The following is a 20,292-nucleotide window of genomic DNA, read 5'->3' on the forward strand; positions in this document are numbered from 1 at the left end:
AACATGGGTAATGATAACTTTTTAGATATTTTAACCACAACAAAAACCCTTTTACGGTGAGAAACCACCATTTAAAGCTTCGGCAGGACTGTGGATAAACGGATGGTTGCTTTTTGCTTTTCTGTTTAGATAGTGCAGGTCATAAACTTTCTGCGAGTGATTGCACTTCTTTCAGTTTTACATTAAAGTTATACAGCTTGATAGATTTTATTTTCCATGTTTAATTTGCGACACATTCTCACACCATACCAACTGCTAGTGTTCACATCGTCTCATTTTTTCTGGATTATCTTCTGAAACCAATTACTAATAAATGGTTCACTCTTAAAGAAGATTATTTACCTTTTCTTGATAAACACATTAAATTTTTCACAAATAACTGGCAAGACTCCACATCTTTAGCAACTGTTCCAAACCTCCATTTTTAGAGTTGCACCATAGTTGGGTCTACTGATCACATACTGGGATGCTGCCCATCACATATAAATGGTCACTTACAATGGATTCCTTGGCTGACATTTCTAAACAGACCAATGAAGGCTTATGGTGGCAAAAAAAATTAAATTAAATTTTATCGACTTATACTGTAATAGAGTTTTTTTTTTTTACAATCTCTTTTATAACAGGTTTACTTTTGTACGTACTGTACGAGAAGTCAGGCTAGAAGTGGAAGTTTAGTCACTATAGATCAAAAACACAACACCCAGGCCTCCAAATAAATGCAGGATGCAGTGGACTTATACAGTTAAGATGGCAGCAACACAGGTACAAGAATTCTTGCACCTGTGTTGCCGCCATGTTAACTATATGGGTCCACTGCATCCTGATAGCGTATTTGTTTGGAGGCCTGGGTATGTAAGCATCTCTGCCTTTTTTGCTGTGTTTTTGATTTTTTGGAGGATTTTTAAGTCCTATTTCTGTGCTATTGCTGTTTACTATAGATCACTATAGATCAAACAGTGCAAAAATATGGAGCCATTCTATAAAATATTGCGTGTTTGACTATGTGCATAATTTACAGTACAGCAAGTCGACTTGGAGAAAAATTTGGCTTTATTACGCTAAAAGCGATACATATATATGGAGATTTCCTGCACGAGTTTTGCAGCTGAAGATCTAAGGGGTACGTTCTCTCTTTTTGGAGACTGACATGATTGTCTGCCACGCCAGTATGAAGACACTTAAACGACTTGCATGCTCCTCTGGGAAATTAAAAATGAAAACTGTCTCTTCAGAGAACAAGAGTACTAAAACTTTAGCGTCACCTATTGGAAGTTGCAATTCTAAAAGTCAATATTGACTCTGTAAAGCGAAACTGTCTGCAGGTTTTTGCAAAGTAAACTACAGGCATTGTCAGGCTGGCAGTGTTAAACTGATTAAAATGGTACCTGGGGTGAAGAAATCCATCTCCTGGTTCTTATGTAATCAGTGTTAGCAGTTTTCAGCTACTGAGATGTACTGCTCTGGGGTAGGACTATAGGAAGAGTCTTATCCTTATCTAAACCAGAGAAACCAAGGAAACACCTGCTCACAGGCACAACCAGTCTGTCTCTATGATGAGGAACATGTTTTTGCTTCGGGGCGGCATGTGGCTAGGTCTTTCCTTGGTTTCTCTGGCTTAGAGCAGGAAGATGAGACTGCCTACAGTCCAACTCCAAACCATGCGCATATCATTAACTGAAAATGTCTAACACTGATTAAACAAGAACCAGGAGATGGATTTCTTCACCCCAAGTATCGTTTTAATCCACTTATCAATGCCTGACAGTGTCTGTAGAATACTTAGCAAAATACTGCTGACAGTTTCGCTTTAACGAGCCTTATAATATGACTGACGATAAAAGCCAAATCAGAATCTCAATTCGCAGACACAGTGTTTCATGGTATTGCCCCTCATCAGTGCAAAGTGTGATATCTGATTTGACAGGGTGGGAGGTTAAGATTGGGATCGAAGGGGTAAGTTTCCTCCTTACTAATGCATCGATTCCATCTTCATGATAAGCTATTTGTGGGTCTTCTTCATCCTTTCAACACACGTCAGACCTCTGATTAAATTTTAATAAATGGGTACAGAAATTTAACATGAAAGGTTTGACTAAATCTAGGATAAAGCGATAGTTATATTAATTGGCAATTGTAAAGAATAATTCTTAATTTTACAGGGATATTACTTACTTTGTTTAGTGCTCCAGCACCAGTCAAAATAATATGCGAGTTTTCAACCTGAATTGTTCTTTGACCCAATCTCACCAAATATGCTCCGATGCCAATTGCTCTGCATGTCACCTGGAATGAAACAAAAAGTAAAATCTTCATGAAAAAAGATACAAAAAATAACATATAACTAAGCTGAAATATCTCCGTATTTCATGTCACTATGGTTCTTTTTTGTGAGGTTTTAGAGGAGCGAAGGTAGGAAGCAAACAGGCTCATGAAATAAAACTGTGCTATTGGCCTCACAGTTTTATCTGTCCTGTGCATGTTGTGGTACCATCACACTGTCTCAGAACGCATTACTCTATCATGGCAGCTGATAGAAATTGCCTGTTCGAAGGGAACAGGACAACATAGGAGAGAATCAGCTGCAGCTGTCTGCTATGGACCTACTGTGGTGGTCACAGTTATCAGGGTGCATTAAAGATGTGAATGTTGAAGTATTCTGCAGACCTATTTTTACCTTCTGGTATATTTATTGCATATCCACAGAATATGTTATGAGTGTATAATAAATGCGGATCCCACCAATTGGATATGTATGAGTGCTGAGAACCAGGCCCTGACACATGCCTTGAGTGGAGAGGTGGTCGGAATTCCCATTCATCTGTATCAGAGCTCTGACTACCTCTTCACTGACAGCAATTGGCCTCATTTTTGAGATAGATGTGGGTCCCAGTGGTGCGACCTGCATCTACTATACATTCATGGAATGTCTTGGAGATACGCCATACACGTACAAGATGGGAATAGCTCTTTAAGGTAATGATCTAAACACATTTTAGGTCAAGGGCTGATGGGTCTCACAGACACTCGATAAAGTCAAACATATACAGTGGGTATGGAAAGTATTCAGACCCCTTTACATTTTTCACTCTTTGTTGCATTTCAGCCATTTGGTAAATTCAAAAAGTTATTTTTTTTTTCTCATTAATGTACACTCTGCACCCCATCTTCACTGAAAAACAGAAATGTCTAAATTTTCGCAAATTTATTAAAAAAGAAAAACTGAAATATCACACGGTCATAAGTATTCAGACCTGTTGCTCAGACACTCATATATAAGTCACATGCTGTCCATTTCCTTGTGACCCTCCTTGAGATGGTTCTACTCCTTCATTGGAGTCCAGCTGTGTTTAATTAAACTGGTAGGACTTGATTTGTAAAGGCACACACCTGTCTATATTAGACCTCACAGTGCATGTCAGACCAAATGAGAATCATGAGGTCAAAGAAACTGGCCAAGGAGCTCAGAGACAGAATTGTGGCAAGGCACACATCTGGCCAAGGTTACAAAATAATTTCTGCTGTACTCAAGGTTCCTAAGAGCACAGTGGCCTCCATAATCCTTAAATGGAAGAAGTTTGGGACCATCAGAAGTCTTCCTAGACCTGGCCGTCCAGCCAAACTGAGCAATCATGGGAGAAGAGCCTTGGTGATAGAGGTAAAGAAGAACCCCAAGATCACTGTGGCTGAGCTCTACAGATGCAGTAGGGAGATGGGAGAAAGTTCCACAAAGTCAACTATCACTGCAGCCCTCCACCAGTCAGGCCTTTATGGCAGAGTGGCCCGATGGAAGCCTCTCAGCGCAAGACATATGAAAGCCCGCATAGAGTTTGCTAAAAAAAAAAAAACATGAAGGGCTCCCAGACTATAAGAAATAAGATTCTCTGGTTTGAGGAGACGAATATCGAACTTTTTAGTGATAATTCTAAGTGGTATGTGTGGAGAAAACCAGGCACTGCTCCTCACCTGCCTAATACAATCCCATCAGTGAAACATGGTGGTGGCAGCATCATGTTATGGGGGTGTTTTTCAGCTGCAGGGACAGGACGACTGGTTGCAATTGAAGGAAACATGAATACGGCCAAGTACAGAGATATCCTGGATGAAAACCTCTTCCAGAGTGCTTTGGACCTCAGACTTGGCCAAAGGTTCACCTTCTAGCAAGACAATGACCCTAAGCACACAGCTAAAATAACAAAGGAGTGGCTTCAGAACAACTCTGTGACCATTCTTGACTGGCCCAGCCAGAGAGTTGTTCTGAAGCCACTCCTTTGTTATTTCAGCTGTGTGCTTAGGGTCATTGTCTTGCTGGAAGGTGAACCTTCGGTCAAGTCTGAGGTCCAAAGCACTCTGGAAGAGGTTTTCACCTAAACCCAATTGAGCATCTCTGGAGAGACCTGAAAATGGCTGTCCACCAACGTTCACCATCCAACCTGATTGAACTGGAGAGGATCTGCAAGGAAGAATGGCAGAGGATACCCAAATCCAGGTGTGAAAAACTTGTTGCATCATTCCCGAGAAGACTCATGGCTGTACTATCTCAAAAGAGTGCTTCTACTCAATACTGAGCAAAGGGTCTGAATACTTATGACCATGTGATATTTCAGTTTTTATTTAAAAAATGTGCAAAAATGTCTACATTTCAGTTGGGGTGCGGAGTGTACATTAATGAGAAAAAAAAAATATATTTTTTGAATTTACCAAATGGCCGCAATGAAACAATGAAAAATTTAAAGGTGTCTGAATACTTTCCGTACTCACTGTATATCTCTGAGCTTCCTGCTCATCTACATAATGATTATACAATTTAAAGAAAACCAATGGAAAACCAATGGAAAGAAACATCCAAATAGTATACATTGATCTACTGGAACTAAGCAAACCGTACAAAAATCAACATGGTAGCTAACATTATTAATAAAGCATATAAACCACTGCCACGTCATTGTAACCTCTTTAAGGGGGTCATTACCCTAATAAGTGCAGCACTGCATAGTGCACACCGCCAGCACATTAGACTATCCAAAGGTGTAATGGCTCAAGAGCCCAACAGCATCACAGCTGCCAGGCAAAGCCAGAATGCATCTGTTATGAATTAGCCATTGCATTCAAAACACCTGAAGTTGTGCAAAATATCCAATTGGTAAACGTAGGTTGTAGACCCCCCGGAAACATATAAAGGCATTGAAAATTATACTGGAACCCGTCTTTTCTGTGATAGCAATATAGATACAGAGAACATATCCATATCAATATACAGTAATTGTGAGAAAGATGCAATTGGTCATCTTTGGTGCTTGCAGCAAACGTCTACATTTTATTTGAGATATGCAATGTCAGAAGGTCATCCCGCCAGGGCAATATATTTTTTCCTTTTAACAAACTGGATATTCAAATACAGAGTAGACTGTGGAAATGAAAGTCTAGTAGATACACGCATGAGCTTACACAATCTTACTTTTCACCATTAGGTGTCACTGTATCATTAGTTCCCTTCAACACACTATTTGACTCTAACTTTCTAACAAAAAAAATATTGTTTCCAAACTTGTGCTGATGTAAAGCAGACATGTGGGAAATATTGTTAAGTATTTTGTGTGACATATATCTGATTTAAGGGCACAAAAATTAAAAGATTTGAAAATTGCTAAATTTTCCAAGTTTTTGTCAAATTTCCGTTCTTTTCATAAATAAACACAAGTCATATCGAAGAAACCTTACCACTAACATGAAGTACAATAGGTCACAAAAACCCCTCAGAATCAGCGGGATCCGTTGAATCGTTCCAGAGTTATAACCTCATAAAGTGACACTGGTCAGAATTGTAAAAATTGGCCACTGTAACAACCCTGCTGGCGTCACTGCATGGCCTCCCATCCCCCGCACATCAACTTACTCACTGCTCCGGGTCATGCTGTGAATTCTGTCTGTTGCCAGTCCTGTGCTCTTTGCCTCTGCTCTCCTGTATGTTTCCTGGCTATGTGTGTATAGGGGGGCGGCGCCAGAACTCTCTGGTTCTTATGCAGTCAGGGTGCACCTGTCTAATCTGTCCCTGACCAATCACCTAGAGCCCTTGACTATTTAGCTCCGCCACACCCACTGAAACATTGCCTGTGCAATGTCTAATCTCAATTAGTATCTTGCTGCTGAGGAAGCCAGGCCCTGTCCTCTGTATTTCCTCCTTCTCTGGAGGAATACGTCTTGCCTTGTACCTTGTCTGCCTGCCAGGAGGCTGAATATCCTGGCCCTTGAGTCTTGGTTCCAGTACCTTGTCTGTACTCTGTCCTACCTTAGTCTCTCTTTCTCCTTGTCCGTGGCTTCCTTCCCTGCTGTGTCTTTCCTTGTGTCCTCTGTCTGTGCATCTGCACCCTTGCAGCTCTGTCTGTGCATCTGCACCCTTGCAGCTCTGTCTGTGCATCTGCACCCTTGCAGCTCTGTCTGTGCATCTGCACCCTTGCAGCTCTGTCTGTGCATATGCACCCTTGCAGCTCTGCCTGCTCGGCTCCCTAGCCGCTCTGTCTGCACGGCTCCCTAGCCGCCCAGCCTACTCCGCACTCCTGCGGCTCCGCCTACTCCACACTCCTGCCTATATCCATACCTGCACCTCCTGTGTGAACAGGTCCAAATCCTGTTCCAACATACACCACTCCCTCCTGCCTACACCTGCTGTGTGAACAGGCCCCTACCTGCCCCTTCTCATACCACGCCAGTCTGTCCTGTGTCTCAAGCAGTGTCCGCCTGTCCTGTGTCTCAAACCGTGCCCGCCTGTCCTGTGTCTCCAAGCCGTGCCCCCCTGTCCTGTGTCTCCAAGCCGTGCCCCCCTGTCCTGTGTCTCCAAGCCGTGCCCGTCTGCCCTGTGTCTCCAAGCCGTGCCCGCCTGCCCTGTGTCTCCAAGGCGTGCCCGCCTGCCCTGTGTCTCCTAGCCACGCCTGCTTGCCCAGTGTCTCAGCCGTGCCTGTCGTGTCTACCTGCCTGCCTGTCTATAGCCTCTGTCAAAGTGACTTGTCCCCGAGTGGGACAAGCAGCCACAGTCAGACACCACCCTGGAGTGGCACCCGACAGCTATCTGCCGCACAAGCCTGACCTCACCATCAGAGGCTCCAGTGAAGACCGAGGTAGCTGTTGTAGTCACGCCCCTTCCAGGGTAGTCTGATTTGTGGCACAGTGGGGCCACAAACCCCCCGACTCGCGCCATTCAGCCAAGGCGCGAGCGTGACAGCCGCGTCATTAAGCTGCAAATTGGCTCCGTCACTAAGGGGTTAAGAAAGGGACCTAGAGGAAATGTATATACCAAGCACTTTTCTCCTCGTCTTGTTACACTGTATATACCAGTAATATTCAGTAGTAACTGTACTCAGGTGACATGCTAAAGGGACTTTTTTTTTTGGTCAAAACAGTCTTCTAGTCCAACAAATATAGTAAAGAAACAAAAAATTCAAGCCAAATAATTAATTTATGCTTATGATTACCAGATTAATGGTGATGACTTCTTCATAAGCCAGTGATGTTTCTCCAGCAATCATGCCTGATCCTCGGAGGTTCTCCACTCCAAGACCCTCCTCTTTGCCAATTATATCTGTTATTTTGTACCTAATGAGAAAATAACAAAAATTATAACCCCAAAGTGAGAGGTAACTTATGTTAATCAGTTATAAGATAAATACATATTCTAAGAATTAGACTAACACTCATTAAAATATCCTAAAAAGAAAAGTTGTTGGCATTTGGACAAAATCTGAATTGAATACAGCTTTACCTGTCATCATGCCCAGGTTGTGATAAGGTAAAGGATATAAACCAAGCACACTGACTTGTTTCCCTTGCTCTCACGTTTGCCAAGACACTTTGGGTGTAGTGAGAGGAAAATAAAGTAAAAACTGTACATACGGACAAATTTTTTTTTTTTTTCAAAGAAGTTAAAAGAATGTTCCTAAAATGATAATGTGGCCTCATAATAATGTACATATGTAATTATTTATTTGTGCCAATATAACAAGTTAAATCTGCCCCATTTTACACATAGCACCCCCCTAAGGATGCCCCTTCTACACGCCATTGGATCTGTCCTGCTGTAGAAGCACTAGAATTCGCTAAGCATGCACAGTGACTGCAGTCTCCCAGCTGGCTTCCAGCGTAGCACGGCTATGCCTCCACCACCAACACAGTGAATTCTATGTTAAGAGTTCACACTATTCTTCTGTGCACTGTTTGGTCCTTTACACAACTCTAACAGCCAGATTTCATCTTCAACAAAGCTGCATATGTGTTTTTACATAACTGAGCTGTTAGCTGGATTCCTGCAGAGATCAATAGCCCTGCAGTCCACTCTGCTGCGCTGCATCACTGAGCACTGCAGAGCTGACGCAAGTAGTGCTGAGATGCGTATGGCGGATGATATTCCACTGTCATACAGAAGCAGGGTGCTGCTGGAAATGTCATTTTAGGAGTGTAAGTATAGGACCACCCATTCAGCTGTGAGGGTGGATGCTCACAGAGGAACAAATGGAGATGAAAGAAGACACAAAGGTACAAGAAATAATGTTTCTGTTGGGCTTGGTCTGTATATTAACAAGTATGCATTTACTGTGCTTTGAGAAAAATAATGCAATTGCAGATACAATGCTTTACTAAACAGAGTAATACATTTCTATTGAATAGCGTAATAATGTTAGACCCCAGAAACTAGACAGAAAAAAATATTCTAATAAAATAATACCTGTGGAGGCCTAACGAATACAAAATAAACAGTCCTCAAGAAATGACTATTGAGTCACATAGACTATTATTTATTTTAAGTTCATAGGGTATATAGCACACCTCTTCTATATAAATTGGGGGTGAAACCGGACTCACGATGCTGGAAATTTAATATGACGGAAGCAGATGTAATACATCTAATGTGGAACTGCCCACATCTTCGGAGGTACTAGAGGGACTTGAGAGAGCTTATAGACTCTGTGTACGATTGGCAGATATCTCCGGAAATTTTGACTTGTGTTCTTGGGTACACAGCTGAAATCCCTGTGATTGAGAGTCATCGACTGTCTATCGCACGTATATTCCATCAGGCCCAGAGAGTACAGCTTCATACTCAGAAGGGAGGGAGCACCATTTGAATTTTTGAATGCAAAATTGGCAGGAATCAATGGTGGGGCCATGTCGCGTTTTGAGACCCCTGATGTACCTAAACAGTGGGACCCCCCAATTCTAACTCCAACCCAAACCCCAACACACCCATAACACCAACCATAACCACAATCCCAACACACCCCTAACCCTAATCCCAACCCTAACCGTAATCCGAACCAGAAACACAACCCTAACTCTAACCCCAACCCAGCCCTCACTTTAGCCCAAACCCTAACACTAGCCACAACCCCAACTCTAGCCCCAACCCCAACTCTAGCCCCAACCCCAACTCTAGCCCCAACCCCAACTCTAGCCCCAACCCCAACTCTAGCCCCAACCCCAACTCTAGCCCCAACCCCAACTCTAGCCCCAACCCCAACTCTAGCCCCAACCCCAACTCTAGCCCCAACCCCAACTCTAGCCCCAACCCCAACTCTACCACAACCCCAACTCTACCACAACCCCAACTCTACCACAACCCCAACTCTAGCCCCACCCTAACTTTAACCCAATGCTAACTTTAACCCAACCCACTATAGTCCAACTCACTATAGCTTAAAGAAAAAATGGAAATAAATAATTTTATTATTTTTATATAACTAAGTGGGTAATAAAGGGAGGTTTGATTTACTATATTTGTAATTTTGATCACTGTGATAAGGTCTATCACAGTGAACAAAATGAACCACTAGAAAAATTTCTTATTGGTGCTTGCTGGCAGATCTCGGTGGGCACCCTGCGCATGCGGCCACCATTTTCTCCCGGAAGATGCCGGTGGCCCGGGGGACTTCATAGAGGGATGCAGGGACACCAGAGGTACTGGGGGGGGGGGAAATCAGGGGACTCCATTTCTCTCTTCTCTGACTTACCATTAATAATGGCGATTGCAACATTGGGGTCGGTAAAAACTGACCCAAATCATGTTCACTGGGGTCTCAGATACCTCGGTAGCCGAGACCCGGAGAAATTCCGACTCTGGGGGGCGTGACACATTTATTTATCAGTGCCGTTAAAAAGCGGCGCTGAGGCTTATGTACTCTTAACTGCCGCGGTTAAAAGGAGTATTGGCGGTCGTTAAGGGGTTAAACAACACTATACGTTTTGAGAAATATGTATACCAAAAAAAGGGGGCGGTATCAGAAATTTGAAGATATATGGGCACCCAGACCAATTCTGCCCCCGACTTTAACATGGTCTAGAATAGGCTTACGAATGCTGTGAAACTATGAGCAGCATGGGTGATTAATCTGTGACTCTCTTCACAAGGGTATGTTATTATAAGTGCCGATATTGATACGATTGTATGTTGGTTTTATGTAATCGCCAATGGTTATATAGGTACTGTATCTATTGAATGTATTCGTCTCTCAACAGTAGTATATGGACATTAAGGAGGGATGGGGAGGTAAGGTGGGTAATGTTTGGGGTTTAATTGTACTGTACTTTTGAAAATATTCAGTAAAAAAAAATATATTTTTTAAAAAGAACTGACCATACTTTTAACATGCATCAAAGTTCATGAAAGAAGCTAAATCTCTAAGAAATGTTTAACCTACTGTATTTAATAGAAATGATTGAACTGATCAACTGTGAATAGACTGAGTAAATTTTCATGAAATTCGCAGGTCCCCGCAAATTTGAACAATTTGCAATTCGAACAGGTGCCCTCCACTGATGAAAACAGCCACCCTATCACTAAAATAGTGATGATGAAGGTGTTAGCTGACTAGTGGAAAAAAGCACACAGGGCTTTTTTCCACGTCATCCATAGCCTCTGATTGTTCCTGCGCTCTGATTGGCCCAGGGCTCCTGCACCACCAAAGCACTGAAAGCAGCATCGCGGAGGAAACCAGTAAGAAAGTGAAAGTGTGTGTGTGTGTGTATGGGTGTGTCTGTGTAAGGGTGTGTGTGTGTGTGTGTGTAGGTGTATGGGTGTGTCTGTGTAAGGGTGTGTGTGTGTGTAGGTGTATGGGGGTGTCTGTGTGTGTACGGTACAATCATGGGAGGCTGCAGTGGGATACTGTGATAATGGGAGGCTGCAGTGGGATGATGTGAGGCTGCAATACTGTACTGTAGAATGATGGGGGCTGTAATGGAATGATGAGGCTGCTGTATTGGGGACTGTAAAGGGATGATGAGGGCTGCAATGGGATGATGGGAATATTTGGGGCTGCAAAATGATGATGGGGCTGCTACGGTAAAGGAACTGCTGTGGGTGATTGTTACGGTAGCGGTACAGTGTCCAGAAAGTGTGTGGGAGCCATTTTAGAGCCCTTATGTTTTGTGGCTCTGTGTTTGAGTCAGGAAATTACAGTACCGTACCGTAGTGTGTTACTTTGATTTGTTCTCTGCTTTTCTGCTGAACGGTCTATATGTCTGACTACTGGTTTTACGCTACAGAACGTTCCTTATGTAAGGGTAGAGCGCGCTGGAATGTTTCTCATGAAAATAAGACACCCCCCCCCCCCCCCCGAAAATAAGACATGGTGCAACTTTCAGCGCAAAAATTAATATACTGTAAGACGGTGTCTTATTTTCGGGGAAACAGGGTATCATATGGGTCCTTACAGAAAATCAGGGACACTAACTAAACCACTAGAGATTATCAAATAGTATGAAATTCAGATGGACTAACTTTGCTGAATTTTCCCCAGAGATTCGATTTTCAATACTGCAAAGCCTTTAATGCCATGAAAACAGGTGAATAACACTTACAGGTCTCTCCTAAGACTTAATTGTATATCTTTTGAGCTCTTCAGTGTAAACGCAACCTTACTACTCCCTTAGTGAACCACCCAATTTTGACCTTAATGACTAGGCCAATTTTTTGCAATCTGAACAGTGTCACTTTAAGTGGTAATAAGTTTGGAACACTTCAACGTATCCCAGTGATTCTAAGATTGCTTGATTGACAAACATTGTACTTCATGTTAGTGGTAAATTTAAGTTGACATTTTTTGCGTTTATCTGTGAAAATATCGGAATTTTTAAAACAATTTTGAAAAATTCGCAATTTTCAAACTTAATTTTTATATCCTTAAACCAGTTAGTCATGCTGTACAAAATAGTTAATACAAAATACTTCCCATGGGTCTACTTTACATCTGCATCATTTTCAACTTTATTTTGTCAGCATGTTGGAGGGGTTAAAAGTTTAGAAGCAAAATTTCATTTTATTAAGAAATTTACAAAACCTGTTTCTTTATGGACTTATTCAGATTTAAATGGATTTTGAGGGCCCCTTATATTGAAAACTCTCCACAAAGAATAGCATTTTAAATTCAGAACCCCTTAAATACTTCAAAACTGCCGCCAGCATTTTTTTAACCCTTCAGGTGCTACACAGGAATTAATGCAAAGTGGAATGAAAAATGAATTGCAATTTTTCTTCTGAAATGTTGCTTTAGCCCCAACATTTTTACATTTACGCAGGACAGCACAACAAAACAGACTGCATTTGTTACCTAGTTTCTTCTGAGCACATTGATACCCCATATATGGTCAGAAACCTCTGCTTTGACAAATGGCAGGGCTTGGAAGGGAAGGAACACCATTTGAATTTTTGAACACAAATTTGGCTGAAACAGATTAAGGCACATGTCGCATTTGCATGGCCCCTAAGGTGTCTAAATAGCAGAAATCCGCCTCAACCTACCCTATTTTGGAACCTACATCCCCCTCAAGGACTTTATTCAGGGGTATGGTGAGCATTTTGAACTCCCAAGTACTACACAGATTTTGATAACATTGTCATCACATTGAAAATTTTCATTTTTTTCACAAAAATGTTGCTTTAGCCCCCAATTTTTCCCTTTTGCAAGAGGTAAAACAAAAAAGTGGACCCCACAGTTCGTTACCCACTTTCTTCTGAAGGTGACAATACTCAACATGTAATCAAAATTTTGTTTGGGAGCGCAGCACGAGTCGGAAGGGATGAAGCGACATTTGGTATTTGGAATGTAAATTTGTCCATTATAGATTGCAGACACAATGTCTCATTTGCAAATCCCCCAAGGCACCAAAACAGCAGAATCCCCATTTTGGAAACTAGAACCATTTAGGGGTGTGTTGAGTTTTGTTGTGTTGAACATGACTCCTAAGTGCTTCACAGAACATTTTAAAATATGGATGTGAAAATGAAAATGATGTTTTATTCCACTAAAATGTTTTTGGGCCCCAAATTCATAATTTTTACAATGGGTTATAGGCGAAAACAAACCCATAATTGGGTGCGTAATTTCTCCTGAACGCGATACTTTCCATGTGTAGTCAAAAACTGCTGTTTTGGCATAAGGCAGGGCTTGGAAAGGAAGATCGCTATTTAATTTTTTGCAGCGGAAACTTGATAGTAAATGTCATGCTGCATTTGCAGAGCCTCTGGCATGTCAAAACAGCAGAAATCCCCCATAAGTAACCCCATTTTGGAAATTAGACTATTCAAGGAATTCCATCTAGTGGTATACTGAGCATTTTTAAGCTACAAGCGATTCACAAAACTTTATAACATTAAGATTGGAAAATAAAAAATTACATTTTTCAACTAAGATATTGTTTTAGCAACAAATATATAATTTATACAAAGGATAATAGGAGAAAACGGAACTCATAATATGTTATGCATTTTCTCCTGAACACAATGATACCCCATATGTGGTCAAAAACTGATGTTTGGCTACATGGCAAAACTCAGAACCTAAAGAGCTCTATTTAATTTTTGAAATGCAAATTGAACACAGTGTTGCATTTTCAGGGCACCTGAGGTGTCAAAAAAGCGGAAACACCCACAAATGACCCCATCTGGGAAAAAACCCTATAAGGAATTGATCTAGGGTTGTGGCAAGTGATTTTAACCCACAAACTACATCATAGAATTGTGTCAGATTGAGCCCTGAAAGCGAAAAATGGAGAGGAGTTTTTGCTAAAATTTTACTTTATTTCAAGGCTACACAACTCCTGTCCTCAAGGGTCACCAACAGAGCATGTTTTCAGGATTTCCTTAGCATTGCACAAGGTGTTGGAATCATCACCTGTGCAATACTAAGGAAATCCTGAAAACATGCTCTGTTGATGGCCCTTGAGGACAGGAGTTGTGCACCCCTGGTTTAGTCTCAAAGTTTTAATTCACAATAGGAGAAAATGGACAGGACAATTTGCTATGCAATTCTTACCGAAAGTGGCAGTGCCCCATTTTAGAACATTGGGACGTGGAAATATAACATTTTATTGGTAAAATTTTAATTTTTTTATTAGCTGCAAATGTGTTAGTTACACAAGAGTTAATAAGTGACACTGGACCCCACAATTTATTGCTCAATTTCTCCCAAATGAGGTGATGCCCTATACATTGTCAGAAAATACTGCTGGGCCACACGTCAGGGCTTAGAAGGAAGAAGCACGCGGCTATAGCAGGCAGATGTCAGGTGTTCAAAACAGCTGACATGTCCCGGCTTTGAGGTGGGCTCACCGCCAGAGCCCACTTCAAAGCGGGGGATACGGCCATCGGCGTAATAGTACGTCCGATGTCAGTAAGGCATTAAATCAGCATTTTTTATTTCACAACTTTTTGTTAGGATGTTTGAAGGGTTACAAGCTCAGCAGCAATTTTTTCAAATTTACAAAACCTGTTTTTTTTTTTTTCTAGGGACCATTTACCTTTTCAATTGACTTTCCAGGTTTTCTGACAAATGTCCCTCAAACAAGACCCCTTTTTAAAAACTGAACCCCTCAAAATATTCAAAACCACATTAAGAACATTTGTTAACCCTTCAGGGGTTTTTATTATTATTGCTACAGCTTTATAGTTTTACAGGAACTATTGCAAACTGGAAGGTAAAAAAAATGATTTTTTTTTTTTTGCTAAAATTTTGTATTAGCCCCAAATTTTTCATTTTTACAATGGTAAAAGAATAATAGAGACCCCAACAACATTTGTTGTGCAGTTTTTCTTGAGTACATTGATATCCCATATGTTTTTAGAAACTAGTGTTTAGATACGCGATAGCATTTGGGAGCGAATGGTCACTATTTGATTTTTAGAGCACAAAAGAAACCAACAACCTATTTGTGCTTGGAAACTAATGTCTGGGGACACGGTAGCAGCTTGGAAGTGAAGAAGCACTATTTGACTTTTGGTGTGAAAGTTTGGGTGGAACAGATTGGGGATGCAATGCTGCATTTGTAAAGACCCTTAGGTGACAAAACAGCAGAAAAAATGCCTAGTTTTATAGTGCTACAGTGGATTGTCTTGACAAAAAACAACCGTACTCTCCTCAAAAATACTGAGTACTGTTGCCGCACCTTTCGTTCTTGGTGTGTACCTATCTAGAAGGTTAGGAAGAAATAAAAAAATTATATACACAAGAAAAGTCCAATTTATCAACCGTAACTGCAACAATAATACTGCTGGCTGATCACACATCTTCCTTTCCAGATGTGTTCCTACCAATCAACGTAATATTCCAGGTTACTGTTTTTTTTGTAATCGGGAGAAGAGATTAAAAGAAAATAAAACGTTCTCGGAGATACACAGTGGAAGCGATACGCTGCTTAAGATTCTGTGGGGCAAAATCTGCTTGCTCTGCGGTTGGTTCTGGGGCATGTGGTGTTGCACGTGCTGTTGTTGGAACATGTTCAACAATGCCTGAAATATCTGGTTGCAGTGGTGGCTAGTTGCTTCTGCGGGCATCTCACATGTGCTAGTTCTTTTGCACGTTACTGAAAAAGGAATCTTTGCAAGTTTGCAGGAGGAAAATAAGCCGTAGGACATCCTGACTCCAATAGACTGTGAACTAGGGCTCTGTGCCAGCACATGAAACTACATCACCACTTATTTGGGAAGATCAAGTCTGCCAGCAATCAATGCAAGTCTCAAGTTGTCTTCCTTACGCTTTATTATATGCTCATTAAAGGGTCCATAGTAACCTTTAGGCTTGCCACTTCCAATAGGTAGCATTACACTTCAAGGACTCTTCCGCTCTTAAGAGGCAATATGCATATTTAATTTCTCAGAGGCGCATTGCAGGGCTTATAAGCCTCCTCACACTGGCATGCTAGGTAAGGCATATCACTCTTCACGAACAAAAATGTTACCCCTTACATCAGGGGTGGGGAACTCCAGGCCCCTGGGCCATTTACGGCCCTCGATTACCTTTTATCCGGTCCCTGGGCAGATTCTCAGGGATCGTACTGCTTGGGCAAGCACCTGTATTTTGACTGCCATCAGCTCATTCAAGGGAAACTGTCACCTCGTATTTCAGCTATAAGCTGCGGCCACTGCCTTTTGGGGCTCATTTACAGTATTCTAGAAATGCTGTAGATAAGCCCCTGATCTAACCTGAAAGATAAGAAAAACAAGTTTTATTATACTCACCCGGGGCCGGGCCAGCGCTGTCCGGTCCGATGGGCATCGCAGGTCCGGGTCCGGCGCCTCCCATCTTCATGCTGAAATGTCGCTATCTTTCTTGCTTCGTGTCATGGCTCCTGCTCAGGCGTACTGATCTGCCCAGTTGAGGGCAGAGCAAAGTACTGCAGTGTGCAGGCTCCCGGAAAGGTCAGAGAAGCCCAGCGCCTAAGCACTGCAGTACTTGGCTCTGCCCTCAACTGGGCAGATCAGTACGCCTGCACAGCAGCCACGACACGAAGCAAGGAAGAAGACGACATTGCATGAAGATGGGAGGCGCCGGACCCAGACCTGCGACACCCATCGGACCGGACAGCACCGGACTGCCCCCCCGGGTGAGTATAATAAAACTTGTTTTTCTTATCTTTCAGGTTACATCGGGGGTTTATCTACAGCACTCTAGAATGCTGTAGATAAACCCCCAAAGGCAGTGGCCGCAGCTTATAGCTGAAAAACGAGGTGACAGGTTCCCTTTAATTTCTTCTTGCTCTGTGAGCACACACACACACACACACACACACACACAGTGTTCCCTACTGAACACTGAAGGGCATGCAATGAAAGATTACGTCCTGACACCAGTGCCAGAGTCAGGATGTACTTTGTGGGTGGAGTTTGTACGGCCCTGAAGGATGGTATAAATATCCAGATGGCCCTGGGCAGAAAAAAAGATTCCCCACCCCTGTCTTAGATCAATGGCTTGTGAAAATCGGTGACTTTTTCATTTAGCAAAGCACAAAGTATTTGATAGATACATTCCAAACAGATAAATTTTGCTCTAACCCTCGTGACAAAGCCCCAGACATTTCTGTTTGCAGTGTGTCACTAGTTAGTTACCAGTGTTTACCATCTGTTTCCCCCTAGTCAGATATTGTTCACATGGACATTTCCAAAGGTACTGTCACACTTAGCGATGTACCAGTGATATGACGCGGTCAGGATCGCTGGTGCATCGCTAAGTGGTCGCTAGTGAGCTGCCACACAGGCAGATCTCACCAGCGACATCGCAGGGGTCGGGGGTCGCTACTTACCTGTCACACTAGGCGATCCTGCGTCCTCCTGCCCGGCTCCACGCTCATCTCTCCACAGGAAGCGCCGCAGGAAGCTGACGATGAGAAACAGTCCAGGACGTTCTCGCGCGATCAGCGATGACCAGCGGGGGAGCGGGCTGTAGGTAAGTATCAGACACAGCGATATCGCTAGCAATATCGCTATAACGTCACAAGTTATAGCGATATTGCTAGCGATATCGCTTAGTGTCACAGTACCTTAAGGCTTTGTTTGCATTATGGAACTTGAAAATACAGTCCTAGGAGTATTAATCATGTCTTTTGCAGGCAATTAGAGGCATTGCAGTATTCTGACTTGAGTCAAATCAAAATTTTTTGAAAAATTTGTCAAAGTTGTCGATATCGAATTTCAAAAGATTCAATCATCACTAGAGTTTAATCCTCCATGTATGACCAGCTGTGCACATAACAAAAACATTTTGCAATACTCTGCACCAGTACAAGACAGCTAGCCTCCCAAAAATAGCACATCAGAAATATTCAGCTTTTACCAATTAATATTCCATGCTAATCCACAACCTTCAGGCCACATTCACACAACAGAGGCTCTGATCGTTTGCGAAAAATGTATCTAATAGCAATAGAAGGTATATAGACCAATTTTTTTTTTTTAAATATGCCCATAGCCTTTAGGTTTACTGGACCATGATGCAAACTTATCTTGAGATACATGTATCAGTTGTTTGTAAAGTTCAGAAACCTGTAGGTCACATTATAGATACAAATAAATGTAGTTACCTTGATTCTCCTTCATCTTCCACGTGCTCACAATGAACAGAATTCAGGGCGCTGACTTTCTTGTAGTCTTGAGGTGTTAAATATAAATATTTATATCCCTGAAAGAAAAGTAAGTTTTAGAAATAAGATATATCAGTTATCATCAGAAGATAATGTAAAAGAATAGAATATGGTCATGACTACTGATTGACATTAATCAAAGGAATCAGGGTATGTGCACACGCTGCGGATTCCGCTGCATTTCCGCAGCGTTTTTGGCCGCTGCGGACCCGCAGCAGTTTTAGCTGCGGTGTACAGTACCATTCAAATGAATGGTAAAAAAAAACCGCTGTGTAGACGTTGCGGAAAAATCCGCGCGGATTTGCTGCGGTTTTGAAACCGCAGAAAGAAGTGACATGTCAATTCTTTCTGCGGAATCCGCAGCGGGTTCCTATCTCCACCATTGTGGAGATGGTGAATCCGCAGGACCAAACTGCAGGCAAAACCGCAGATAATCCGCAGGTCTTTTGACCTGCGGTTTATCTGCGGTTTTTGCAAAATCCGTGCGGACTAATCTGCAGCGGATTCCGCAGCGTCTGCACACACCCTCAAAGTTGTTTTACTCTGAAATACTGCAGTGTTTCGGAATACAACATACATGACTGCAATTGTACAGCCAGACTCTGCCCCCATGCCTGTTTTTTGAGGCGCATAAATCAGATGACTGGTTCTCTTTAACCCCTTCACAACATGTTATGTCCCTGACTATGATGAGGGCTTGCACGCCGAACCTGCATCTTTCCCAGCATATGATGACTGATTTAATCAGCTATCATGTTCCTCAAATACCCGCTGTCAGAACTCTGCCCCATTCCAGGCTACTGACCTATTAAATGCCCCTGTCAATCTCTGACAGGGGCATTTAACACAAGCCTGCAGTGGGGCGCGTCCTTCTATGCGCCCAACATGTTTTCGAGGGGTTCCAATGGTTGGCTATAAGAGTCTTCTGCTTGTCATAACGACCATCCTGTGGAAACCAGAGTTCATCATTTTCGCTATACAGAGAATTGCTGATGTATTGATATGTATAGCATAAGCAATCAGACAATGGCAGCTTCAAGACCCCTTAGGGGACTATTAAATACAGTAAATAGTAAAAATAAATAAAAAATGGAAAAAAATTCCACAAAAATTCAGATCACCCCCAGTAAAAATAAAACATTGACAAAAAAGTTATACAAACTTGATATTATCGCTGTGTTCATAAGTGTCTAACTTATTTTATATTTTGATAAATCGATCTGATAGTAAACAGCATATATAATGGAAAAAAAAATAGAAACGCTAGAATTCCATTTTTTTTTGTTCGCTGCAACATTGCAATAAAATGCAATAAAAGGAAATCAAAACATTGCATCTACCCTAAAATGGTGCAAAAAGAAAAATGCCCTCTCACAGTTTCAAAGCACTGAAAATGTTATAGGTCTCAAAAAATGGAGACATGAGCAAATTTTATTTATTTTTACAAGTTTACTATTTTGTTTTCACCACTGAAATAAAAAACAAACAAACTATACATGTTTGGCATCTGCGTTATAATACTGACCTGGAAAATCATATTTCCAGGTCAGATTTACCATATACAGTATCCTACAAAAGTGAATACACCCCTCACATTTTTTGTAATTCTTTTATTTTATCTTTGCATGGAACAAAACTGAAGGTATGACACTTTGCTACAATGTAAAGTAGTCAGTGTACCGCTTGTAAAACAGTGTAAATATGGTGCGCCCTGTAAATAACACACCGCCATTAACGTCTAAACCGCTGCCTACAAAAGTGAGTACACCCCTATGGGAAATAGTCCTTTTGGGCACTATTAGCCATTTTCTTCCCCGTGTCGTGTGACTCATTAGTGGTGCAAGGTCTCAGGTGTGAAAAAAAATGTTTTTGTAAATTTTGTTGTAAAAAACAGTA

General features: G+C 41.8%; 1 protein-coding gene across 1 annotated transcript in view; it reads right to left on the minus strand.

The window, feature by feature from the left end:
- ACACA (acetyl-CoA carboxylase alpha) overlaps nucleotides 1-20,292 on the minus strand; it is a 624,740-nt gene that overhangs the window by 268,630 nt on the left and 335,818 nt on the right. The window contains exons 43-45 of the mRNA XM_073542564.1: nucleotides 18,337-18,434; nucleotides 7,470-7,590; nucleotides 2,176-2,286 (exon numbers count right to left, since the gene is read on the minus strand). Of these exons, the coding sequence (XP_073398665.1) occupies nucleotides 2,176-2,286; nucleotides 7,470-7,590; nucleotides 18,337-18,434 (330 nt within the window). The remainder of the gene's footprint in view (nucleotides 1-2,175; nucleotides 2,287-7,469; nucleotides 7,591-18,336; nucleotides 18,435-20,292) is intronic.

This window comes from Dendrobates tinctorius, unplaced genomic scaffold (genome assembly GCF_039654945.1).
Source record: "Dendrobates tinctorius isolate UK_male_01 unplaced genomic scaffold, ASM3965494v1 ptg000127l, whole genome shotgun sequence".
Classification (NCBI taxonomy): Eukaryota; Metazoa; Chordata; class Amphibia; order Anura; family Dendrobatidae; genus Dendrobates; species Dendrobates tinctorius.